The 12,681-nt window shown below is 48.3% G+C and overlaps 1 protein-coding gene across 1 annotated transcript in view; it reads right to left on the bottom strand.

Annotated features, from left to right (window-relative positions):
• Nucleotides 1-12,681, bottom strand: part of LOC121570261 (aspartate beta-hydroxylase domain-containing protein 2-like) — a 101,780-nt gene that overhangs the window by 69,383 nt on the left and 19,716 nt on the right. The window contains exon 2 of the mRNA XM_041881735.1: nt 1,722-2,192. Coding sequence (XP_041737669.1) covers nt 1,722-1,931 — 210 coding nt within the window. The 5' untranslated portion in view covers nt 1,932-2,192. The remainder of the gene's footprint in view (nt 1-1,721; nt 2,193-12,681) is intronic.

The following is a 12,681-nucleotide window of genomic DNA, read 5'->3' as shown; positions in this document are numbered from 1 at the left end:
TACCACCCGGAGAGTAATGGGCAGGTGGAACGCGTGAACCAGGATGTGGGTAGGTTTCTTAGAACATACTGCCAGGACCGGCCGGAGGAGTGGGCAAGGTACGTTCCCTGGGCCGAGATGGCCCAGAATTCCCTACGCCATTCCTCCACTAACCTAACCCCTTTTCAATGTGTGTTAGGTTACCAGCCGGTTCTGGCACCTTGGCAGCAGAGCCAGATCGAGGCTCCTGCGGTGGATGAGTGGGCGCGGCGCTCGGAGGAGACATGGAACGCTGCACACGTCCACCTGCAGCGGGCCCTCCGACGTCATAAGGCGAGCGCCGATCTCCACCGCAGTGAGGGACCGGTGTACGCACCTGGTGATCGAGTCTGGCTCTCTACCAGAAACCTGCCCCTCCGCCTGCCCTGTCGGAAACTGGGTCGGCGGTTTGTAGGGACATTTAAAGTCCTGAGAAGGTTGAACGAGGTGTGTTACAAATTACAACTACCTGTTGAGTATAAGAGTATTAACCCCTCGTTCCATGTGTCTCTTCTCAGGCCGGTGGTAGCTGGCCCACTCCAAGAAAGTGAGATCAGGGAGACTCCTCCGCCCCCATTGGACATCGAGGGGGCACCGGCGTACTCCGTACGGTCCATCTTGGATTCGAGACGTCGGATGGGGGGTCTCCAATATCTAGTGGAGTGGGAGGGGTACGGCCCGGAGGAGCGGTGCTGGGTTCCGAGGAGAGACATTTTGGACCCGTCTCTCCTGACGGAATTCCATCGTGGGCACCCGACGCACCCTGCTCCGCGTCCTCCTGGTCGTTCCCGAGGCCGGAGTCGGCGCACATCTGGAGCCGCGCGTCAAGGGGGGGGTACTGTCACGGTTTCGGCCGAGGCTGCCTCTCTCCCTTGCTCGGGCAGGCTTCGGCGGTCGTCGTCTCCGGAATACTAGCTGCCACCGTTGTATGTTTCCATGTTCGTTTGCTTTTGTCTGATTGTTGTACACCTGTTATCATTTAGTGTAATTAGTGTACTATAAGTTCTCGTTGTGTTTGTCTAGTGTTGTGTGTGATTGTTTGACTGTCGTGCAGGTAGGCTGGATTATTACTGTTTGCTCGGTTGAGCTATTTTGCTCCTTAGTTTTGGAGTATTTTGTCGCACCTGTTTGTGCGCTTGTGTTTTCGCCTACGTGCGGAGCTTTTGCCTCAGGGCAGTTATTTCGTGTTTGTTTTGCTGTGCATCACTAAAGTCTGTTGGACTAACGTACTGCGTCCTGCGCCTGATTCCACCCACACCCACCTACATCTACCTTGACATGAACTAACTATCTACTAACCCTAAGTCTAACCTTAACCCTTATCCTAACCCTAAACTTAACCGTTACCCTAACCCTTAACCTTATTCTAAACCTAACCCTAATCGCAAACTTAGAAGGGGTTGGGTTAAATGAGGAAGACACATTTCAGTTAAATGCATTCAGTTGTACAACTGACTAGGTATCCCTCTTTCCCTTTCCAGTTGCTTATGAAAATATAGTGGGTTGATAGTATGACCATCTGTAGAACATCTACAGATGGACTATCTGTTCTATCCAAATAAAGTGTGACCAACCAACCATTATCTTTCGGGTTATGATGGGGTTAGACAGTTGTATTAAGCTCATGATTCATTTCATATTCTTCGAAAATCAATGGGTATATCATTAATTGAAATGACTGTAAATTTCAGATTTCACATTACCTGATCCCGGAGTCCTTTATGAACGCGTCCCATGCCAGCCCAGCTGTAGCGCTTTGCATACTCCTGCAGTGCTGCATAAAGCTTCCTGCCACTCGCTGTGGCCTGGGCTGGGAACAGGGCATGGCTCAGCACAGGGGTCAGGTAGCCTCGCCCCTGCTCCTCCTCCCCCATCTCCCATCTCCATGGTGATGCAGGGAGTCCCCCGACCATCAGTGGTCACCTTTGATGTGGCACTGCACTCTGCTCCGGCACAGCTGCCGGCGCGGGACAACACAGAGCGTCTGGAGCCGGACTTGTGCTTTCCTGGGATGGCTCTGCCTGGGGCTGGCGGGTCGGAGCCCACCCTGTAACAATACCATAGGAAGAGGAGCAGCAGGGTCCACAGGAGCCCACTCAGAGGACGGATCCCCAGCTCAGCACAGGGGGGCAATGGGAGCAGATCCATGGGCCAGTCCATCCGATAGTGATAAACTGAAATAACAGAGGGGAAGTAAAGGAGAAAGAGCAGAAGGAGGAAGCGAGAGAGATATCAATAGGTGCCGGTTTCCCAGACACAAATAAAGCCTAGCCCTGGACTATAAGACATGGTCAATGGAGATTGAACCGCCATTTAAATAGCTTTTTAGTCCAGGACCAGGGTAATGAAGATATGCGCAACACTACGGAGTAACAGGTACCAGTCAGAGAGAAGTAGTTGAGCTGTTTTTCTTGATTTTATCCAGAGAGACATTACTGTATTATGCATAGTGAAAATCCGACATGTACAGTGCATTCGGAAAGTAATCAGACCCCTTGACTTTTTTCACATTTTGTGACGTTACAGCCTCATTCTAAAATGGATTAAATTTTTTTTTTTTCTCATCAATCTACACACAATACCACATAATGACAAATCAAATACAGGTTTTTAGAAATGTTTGCAAATGTATAAAAAACATAAATACCTTATTTACATAAGTATTCAGACCCTTTGCTATGAGCTCAGGTGCATCCTGTTTATATTGATCATCCTTGAGATGTTTCTACAACTTGATTGGCATCCACCTGTGGTAAATTCAATTGATTGGACATGTTGGAAAGGCACACACAGTTGAGAGTGCATGTCAGAGCAAAAACCAAGCAATGAGGTCGAAGGAATTGTCCATAGAGTTCCGAGACAGGATTGTGTCGAGGCACAAATCTGGGGAAGGGTACCAAAAAATGTCTGCAGCATTGAAGATCCCCAAGAACACAGAGGCCTCCATCATTCTTAAATGGAAGAAGTTTGGAACCACCAAGCTGAGCAATTGTGGGAGAAGGTCCTTGGTCAGGGAGGTGACCAAGAACCCGATGGTCACTCTGACAGAGCTCTAGAGTTCCTCTGTGGAGATGGGAGAACCTTCCAGAAGGACAACCATCTCTGCAGCACTCCACCAATCAGGCCTTTATGGTAGAGTGGCCAGACGGAAGCCACTCCTCAGTAAAAGGCACATGACAGCCTGCTTGGAATTTGCCAAAAGGCACCTAAAGACTCTCATACAATGAGAAACAAGATTCTCTCGTCTGATGAAACCAAGATTGAACTCTTTGGCCTCAATGTCAAGCGTCACGTCTGGAGGAAACCTGGCACCATCCCTACACTGAAGCATGGTGGTGGCAACATCATGCTTTGGTGATGTTTTTTAGCGGCAGGGACTGGGAGACTAGTCAGGATCAAGGGAAAGATGAATGGAGCAAAGTACAGAGAGATCCTTGATGAAATCCTGCTCCAGAGCGCTCAGGACCTCAGACTGGGGCAAAGGTTCACCTTCTAACAGGACAACAACCCTAAGCACACAGCCAAGACAATGCAGGAGTGGCTTCGGGACACGTCTCTGAATGTCCTTGAGTGGCCCAGCCAGAGCCCGGACTTGAGCCCGATCGATCATCTCTGGAGAGACCAGAAAATAGCTGTGCAGCCCATCCAACCTGACAGAGCTTGAAAGGATCTGCAGAGATCAAAGTACTTAGTAAATGGTCTGAATATTTATGTAAATATGATATTTCAGTTTTTTAATTTTTTATAAATGTGCAAACATTTCTAAAAACCTGTTTTTGCTTTGTCATTATGGGATATTGTGCGTAGATTGATGAGGGGGGAAAATATGATTTAATCAATTTTAGGATAAGGCTGTTATGGTTACATAAGACAAAAGGTTACTTAACGTAAGAACGAAAGGAGGGTGGGCGAATAACGTAAACGTCTAGCAACCCAAAGGTTGTGTGTTTGAATATCATCATGGACAACTTTAGCATTTTAGCTAATTAGCTACTTTTCAACTACTTGCTACTTTGCAACTTCTTAGCATGTTAGCTAACTTTCCCCTAACCCTAAATGTAAGCCTTTTATCTAACCCTTCGCCTAACTTTAACCTAACATCTAACCTTAACTCTAGCCTCTAGCCTAGCTAACGTTAGCCAGCTAGCTAACATTAGCATTAGCCACCTAGATAACGTTAGCCACAACACATTGGAATTTGTAACAAATCATACATTTTGCAAATTCGTAACATACAGTGGGGAGAACAAGTATTTGATACACTGCCGATTTTGCAGGTTTTCCTACTTACAAAGCATGTAGAGGTCTGTTATTTTTATCATAGGTACACTAAAACTGTGAGAGACGGAATCTAAAACAAAATCCAGAAAATTATATTGTATGATTTTTAAGTAATTAATTTGCATTTTATTGCATGACATAAGTATTTGATACATCAGAAAAGCAGAACTTAATATTTGATACAGAAATCTTTGTTTGCAATTACAGAGATCATACGTTTCCTGTAGGTCTTGACCAGGTTTGCACACACTGCATCAGGGATTTTGGCCCACGCCTCCATACAGACCTTCTCCAGAACCTTCATGTTTCGGGGCTGTCGCTGGGCAATACAGACTTTCAGCTCCCTCCAAAGATTTTCTATTGGGTTCAGGTCTGGAGACTAGCTAGGCCACTCCAGGACCTTGAGATGCTTCTTACAGAGCCACTCCTTAGTTTCCCTGGCTGTGTGTTTCGGGACGTTGTCATGCTGGAAGACCCAGCCACGACCCATCTTCAATGCTCTTACTGAGGGAAGGAGGTTGTTGGCCAAGATCTCACGATACATGGCCCCATCCATCCTCCCCTCAATACGGTGCAGTCGTCCTGTCCCCTTTGCAGAAAAGCATCCCCAAAGAATGATGTTTCCACCTCCATGCTTCACGGTTGGGATGGTGTTCTTGGGATTGTACTCATCCTTCTTCTTCCTCCAAACACGGCGAGTGGAGTTTAGACCAAAAAGCTTTATTTTTGTCTCATCAGACCACATGACCTTCTCCCATTCCTCCTCTGGATCATCCAGATGGTCATTGGCAAACTTCAGACGGGCCTGGACATGCGCTGGCTTGAGCAGCAGGACCTTGCGTGCACTGCAGGATTTTAATCCATGACGGCGTAGTGTGTTACTAATGGTTTTCTTTGAGACTGTGATCCCAGCTCTCTTCAGGTCATTGACAAGGTCCTGCCGTGTAGTTCTGGGCTGATCCCTCACCTTCCTCATGATCATTGATGCCCCACGAGGTGAGATCTTGCATGGAGCCCCAGACCGAGGGTGATTGACTGTCATCTTGAACTTCTTCCATTTTCTAATAATTGCGCCAACAGTTGTTGCCTTCTCACCAAGCTGCTTGCCTATTGTCCTGTAGCCCATCCCAGCCTTGTGCAGGTCTACAATTTTATCCCTGATGTCCTTACACAGCTCTCTGGTCTTGGCCATTGTGGAGAGGTTGGAGTCTGTTTGATTGAGTGTGTGGACAGGTGTCTTTTATACAGGTAACGAGTTCAAACAGGTGCAGTTAATACAGGTAATGAGTGGAGAACAGGAGGGCTTCTTAAAGAAAAACTAACAGGTCTGTGAGAGCCGGAATTCTTACTGGTTGGTATGTGATCAAATACTTATGTTATGCAATAAAATGCAAATTAATTACTTAAAAATCATACAATGTGATTTTCTGGATTTTTGTTTTAGATTCAGTCTCTCACAGTTGAAGTGTACATATGATACAAATTACAGACCTCTACATGCTTTGTAAGTAGGACAACCTGCAAAATTGGCAGTGTATCAAATACTTGTTCTCCCCACTGTATATGAATTGTAATTCATAATATATCATACCAAATGGAAAATGGACATTGTTACCGGTTTTTTTTTTTTTCATATGAATTGTAATTCATAATATATCATACGAAATGGATGATGGACATTGTTACCGGTTTTGGTTTTTCCATTTATATTTTGAGGTAGCACGTTAGCATGTTAGCACGTAGGGTGCACCAATTTGTATCACCTCGTTAGTAAGTATGTGTTACACCTGTGCTGGCTTGTCCATCTCGTTAGTCGGAAGGTGTTTCACCTGTGCTAGCCCTGGTGATATTTAAGAGCAGCTGGCCCAGTGCTCCAATTGAGCTTGAGAGATGTTGGGAGAGCTACACTTCACCGTAGCTGAGGTGCGATTTCAAACTCAACCTATTTAAGTTTGAAAGAAGCCTGATGTTTGTTGTTTCCCTTGTTTGTTTTGCTCCATATTCTTTTTACTCTCCAACCTAAGTTGTGGGTTTTTATTTTCGGAGGCAGACCTAGTGGATGGCGTAGTAGTGCAGTTCTGTTTTTGTTGTGTGTCTGTAAATAGCCTGTAAATACCCTGTTTTTTTTTTGTTGTATTTTTCGTACATATTTCCCTATCAGACTTTTCATCATTCTACAAAATATACTTTCCTGCAACCCGCCTCACTCAATGTGGAATGGATTCTATTACTGACTTACCTTTTATCTAGAATCTCCAGTTGAAACTAGCTAGCCAGCTAACTAGCTACTTGCTATTAGCCACAGTTAGCGGTATTTCACCCAGAACATTGGATTTTTTTTCTTGCGGATTAATTTAATCACTGGACATTAATCACCGGATATTCGGCCAGTCTGCACAGCGCGTTATCGACCCAGAACATATCAGCTTTTCTGCCAGAATCACTGAATCACTGGACCTTTAACTCCGGATTCATCGCTACCAGCTAGCTGCAACAAAATGGACGCTGTGGTCTGGCTAATCATCCTGAGCTAGGCCCATCTCCCGGCTATCTACCTCTCTGTCAACCAGACGGGACCACCTAGTGTTGACACGGAGCCCCGCCGATCCTACACGACTGGTCTGCCGACGAAATCGTCTGATGTGGTTACGACATCGACCACGAAGATTCCATCTGCTAGCCCCGGCCCGCTAGCACACGCTAGCCGTGGCCTCTTACTCGCTAGTGCTTTAGCAGCCTCCGAACTATCCTATTGCTGTTCACCGGACCTTATGATAACTCAGCTATACAGCTGATGTCTGCTGGACTGTTCCTTTTTACGGTACTACATCCTGTTTATGTTTAGCCTCAGCCCAAACATGGTTAGCTTATTGTTGTTTCGGTTATTTCTAATTGTACTATTTCACTGTAGATCCCCCAGCGCAGCTAAACCTGCCTTAGATAGCTCCTTTGTCCCACCCCCCATACACGCGGAGACCGACTCAATTGATGCCTCCAGTGATGCTATCTCTTTCATTGTTACCCAACGCTTAGGTTTACCTCCACTTTACTCATATCCTTCCATATCCTTGTCTGTACATAATGCCATGAATCTTTTCTACAACACCCGGAAATCTGCCCCCTTTATTCTATGTACCCAACACACTAGAAGACCAGTTCTTAAAGCCTTTAGCCGTATCCTTATTCTAGTCCTGGTGATGTAGAGGCTAACCCAGGCCCTGCAGCCCTCAGTATCACTCCTACTCCCCAGGCGCTATCATTTGCTGACTTCTGTAATCGCAAAAGTCTTGGTTTCTTGCACGTAAATATCAGAAGTCTACTTCCTAAGTTTGAGTTATTCACTGCGTTAGCACACTCCGCCAACCCTGATGTTCTAGCAGTGTCTGAATCCTGGCTCAGGAAGGCCACCAAAAATTCTGAAATTTCCATCCCCAACTATAACATTTTCCGTCTAGATAGAACTGCCAAAGGGGGTGGAGTTGCAATCTACTGTAGAGATAGCCTGCAGAGCTCTATCATACTATCCAGGTCTGTGCCCAAACAGTTTGAGCTTCTACTTCTAAAAATCCACCTTTCCAGAAATAAGTCTCTCACTGTTGCCGCTTGCTACAGACTCCCCTCAGCCCCCAGCTGTGCCCTGGACACCATATGTGAATTGATTGCCCCCCATTTATCCTCAGAGTTCGTACTGCTTGGTGACCTAAATTGGGATATGCTTAATACCCCGGCCATCTTACAATCCAAACTAGATGCCCTCAACTTCACGCAAATTATCAACGAACCTACCAGGTACAACCCTAAGTCCGTAAACATGGGTACCCTCATAGATATCATCCTGACTAACATACCCTCTAAATACACCTCAGCTGTCTTCAACCAGGATCTCAGCGATCACTGCCTTATTGCCTGCGTCCGTAACGGGTCCGCGGTCAAACGACCACCCCTCATCACTGTCAAACGCTCCCTAAAACACATTAGCGAGCAGGCCTTCCTAATTGACCTGGCCCAGGTATCCTGGATGGATATAGATCTCATTCCGTCAGTAGAGGATGCCTGGTTGTTCCTTAAAAGTAATTTCCTCTCAATCTTAAATAAACATGCCCCATTCAAAAAATACAGAACTAAGAACCGATATAGCCCCTGGTTCTCCTCAGACTTGACTGCCCTTGACCAGCACAAAAACATCCTGTGGCGTACTGCATTAGCATCAAATAGCCCCTGCGATATGCAACTTTTCAGGGAAGTTAGGAACCAATATACACAAGCAGTCAGGAAAGCAAAGGCTAACTTTTTCTAACAGAAATTTGCATCCTGTAGCACTAACTCCAAAAAGTTTTGGGACACTGTAAAGTCCATGGAGAATAAGAGCACTTCCTCCCAGTTGCCCACTGCACTGAGGCTAGGAAACACTATCACCACCGATAAATCTACAATAATCGAGAATTTCAACAAACATTTTGCTACAGCTGGCCATGCTTTCCATCTGGCTACCACTACCCCGGCCAGCAACTCTGCACCCTCCGCTGCAACTTGCCCATGCCCCCCCCCCCCGCTTCTCCTTAACACAAATTCAGACAGCTGATGTTTTGAAAGCGCTGCAAAATCTGGACCCCTACAAATCAGCTGGGCTAGACAATCTGGACCCTTTCTTTCTAAAACTAGCCGCCGAAATTGTCGCAACCCCCTATTACTAGTCTGTTCAACCTCTCTTTCATAACGTCTGAGATCCCCAGAGATTGGAAAGCTGCCGCGGTCATCCCCCTCTTCAAAGGGGGTGACACTCTAGATCCAAACTGCTACAGACCTATATCCATCCTGCCCTGCCTTTCGAAAGTATTTGAAAGCCAAGTTAACAAACAGATCACCGACCATTTCGAATACCACCGTACCTTCTCCGCTATGCAATCCGGTTTCGAGCTGGTCATGGGTGCACCTCAGCCACGCTCAAGGTCCTAAACGATATTATAACCGCGATTGATAATAGACAGTACTGTGCAGCCGTCTTCATCGACCTGGCCAAGGCTTTCGACTCTGTCAACCACCGCATTCTTATTGGCAGACTAAATAGCCTTGGTTTCTCAAATGACTGCCTCGCCTGGTTCACCAACTACTTCTCAGATAGAGTTCAGTGTGTCAAATCGGAGGGCCTGTTGTCTGGACCTATGGCAGTCTCTATGGGGGGTGCCACAGGGTTCAATTCTTGGGCCGACACTTTTCTCCGTGTATATCAATGATGTCGCTCTTGCTGCTGGTGACTCTCAGATCCACCTCTACGCAGACGACACCATTTTGTATACATCTGGCCCTTCATTGGACACTGTGTTAACAAACCTCCAAACGAGCTTCAATGCCATACAACACTCTTTCAGTAGCCTCCAACTGCTCTTAAACACTAGTAAAACTAAATGCATGCTTTTCAATCGAATGCTGCTGGCACCCGCCCACCCGACTAGAATCACCACTCTCGACGGGTCTGACCTAGAGTATGTGGACAACTACAAATACCTAGGTGTCTGGTTAGACTGTAAACTCTCCTTCCAGACTCACATAAAGAATCTCCAATCCAAAGTTAAATCTAGAATCGGCTTCCTATTTCGCAACAAAGCCTCCTTCACTCATGCTGCCAAACATGCCCTCGTAAAACTGACTATCCTACCGATCCTTGACTTCGGCGATGTCATTTACAAAATAGCCTCCAACACTCTACTCAGCAAATTGGATGTAGTCTATCACAGTGCCATCCGTTTTGTCTCCAAAGCCCCATACACTACCCACCACTGTGACCTGTACGCTCTTGTTGGCTGGTCCTCACTACATGTTCGTCGTCAAACCCACTGGCTCCAGGCCATCTATAAATCACTGCTAGGCAAATCCCCGCCTTATCTTAGCTCATTGGTCACCATAGCAGCACCCACCCGTAGTCTGCGCTCCAGCAGGTATATCTCACTGGTCATTCCCAAAGCCAACACCTCCTTTGGCCGCCATTCCTTCCAGTTCTCTGCTGCCAATGACTGGAACGAATTGCAAAAATCTCTGAAGCTGGAGACTCTTATCTCCCTCACTAACTTTAAGCTTCAGTTGTCAGAGCACCTTACCGATCACTGCACCTTGTGATAAACCGTTGTGGATGTGGTGGAGGAGTCAAGCGCAGGAAGCAGAGGTTTAGTCCAACAAGACTTTTAATAGTCTCAAATGCAATGGTATAAACCCCGACCTCGATAACACGAAGAGGCGAGGGAAAATTACGCACACGCGTAAAACACTAAACATAGAAAAATGATACGGAAAAACAAACACGTATCATATACAAAATAGGCAACGGAAAATAACAACACACAGTTACCATAGAGCAAAACAAGGAACTTATAAGACACGTAATCAACACTCAAACAGACACAGGTGTGACAGACAGACAAAAGCAATCAAACACAGAAACAGAGCGGTGGCAGCTAATATTCCGGGGACGGCGAACGCCGAAGCCTGCCCGAACCAGGAGGAGGAGCAGCCTCGGCCGAAACCGTGACAGTACCCCCCCCTTGACGCGCGGCTCCAGCCGCGCGCCGACCCCGGCCTCGGGGACGGCCAGGAGGACGCGGACCCGGGCGCGTGGGATGCCCATGGTGAAACTCAGTCAGGAGGGATGGATCGAGTATGTCCCCCCTGGGCACCCAGCACCGTTCCTCCGGACCGTACCCCTCCCACTCCACGAGATACTGGAGACCACTCCTCCGGCGCCTCGAGTCCAGGATGGTCCGGACTCTGTACGCCGGGACCCCCTCGATGTCCAAAGGGGGGCGGAGGGGTCTCTCCTATCTCATCTTCTTGGAGTGGGCCAGCTACCACCGGCCTGAGAAGAGACACATGGAACGAGGGGTTAATATTTTTATACTCAATTGGCAGTTGTAACCTGTAACACACCTCGTTCAATCTTCTCAGGACTTTGAAGGGCCCCACAAACCGCCGACCCAGCTTCCGGCAGGGCAGGCGGAGGGGCAGGTTTCGAGTCGAGAGCCAGACTCGATCTCCCGGTGCGTACACCGGTCCCTCACTGCGGTGGCGATCGGCGCTCGCCTTTTGTTGACGGATGGCACACTGCAGATGGACATGGGCAGCGTCCCACGTCTCCTCCGAGCGCCGAATCCACTCGTCCACCGCAGGGGCCTCGATCTGGCTCTCGTGCCACGGTGCCAGGACCGGCTGATCACCAACTTAACACCTTTCCAGTGTGTTTTAGGTTGAGGAGTGGCGGAGAGAGTTCTGGGCCATCTCTGCCCAGGGGATGAACCTCGACCACTCCTCCGGCCGGTCCCGGCAATAGGACCTCAAAAACCTACCCATATCCTGGTTGACACGTTCCACCTGCCCATTACTCTCTGGGTGGTACCCCGAGGTAAGGCTTACCGAGACCCCCAACCGTTCCATGAACGCTCCCCAAACTCTGGAAGTGAACTGGGGACCTCGGTCAGACACAATATCCTCGGGGACCCCATAGTGCCGGAAAACATGGGTGAATAGGGCCTCAGCGGTTTGTAGGGCAGTAGGGAGACCCGGCATGGGAAGGAGACGACAGGCCTTAGAAAACCGATCCACAACGACCAAAATGGTGGTATTCCCTGGGAGGGGGAAGGTCTGTTACGAAATCCACCGATAGGTGGGACCATGGTCGTTGTGGAACGGGCAGGGGATGTAGCTTACCCCTGGGCAAATGTCTAGGCGCCTTACACTGGGCACATACCGAGCAGGAGGAGACATAAACCCTCACATCCCTGGCTAACGTTGGCCACCAGTATTTCATGCTAAGACAGTGCAATGTCCGGCCAATACCTGGATGTCCAGAGGAGGGTGATGTATGAGCCCAATAAATAAGTCGATCCCGAATCTCGAGCGGAACGTACGTCCGCCCCACAGGACACTCGGGGGGAGTAGGGTCGGTACGCAGTGCCCGCTCGATTTCTGAATCGACCTCCCAGACCACCGGAGCCACCAAACAGGACTCCGGCAGTATGGAAGTAGGCTCGTTGGACCTCTCCTCTGTGTCATACCGCCGGGACAGGGCGTCTGCCTTACCATTCTGGGACCCAGGGATGTATGTGATCTTAAAAACGAACCGGGTTAGGAACATGTTCCACCTAGCCTGACGAGGGTTCAATCTCCTAGCTGCCCGGATGTACTCCAGGTTACGGTGATCCGTCAGAATGAGGAAAGGGTGTTGAGCCCCCTCAAGCCAATGCCTCCACACCTTTAGGGCCTGGACTACGGCTAACAGCTCCCTGTCCCCGACATCATAGTTACTCTCTGCCGAGCTGAGCTTCTTGGAGTAGAACGCACAGGGGCGGAGTTTAGGTGGCGTGCCGGACCGTTGTGATAGAACTGCCCCAATAC

Source organism: Coregonus clupeaformis, chromosome 7 (assembly GCF_020615455.1).
Source record: "Coregonus clupeaformis isolate EN_2021a chromosome 7, ASM2061545v1, whole genome shotgun sequence".
In the NCBI taxonomy this organism is placed as follows: domain Eukaryota; kingdom Metazoa; phylum Chordata; class Actinopteri; order Salmoniformes; family Salmonidae; genus Coregonus; species Coregonus clupeaformis.
The sequence above is the reverse complement of the archived record's forward strand: the minus strand, read 5'-3'. Positions and strand labels throughout refer to the sequence as shown.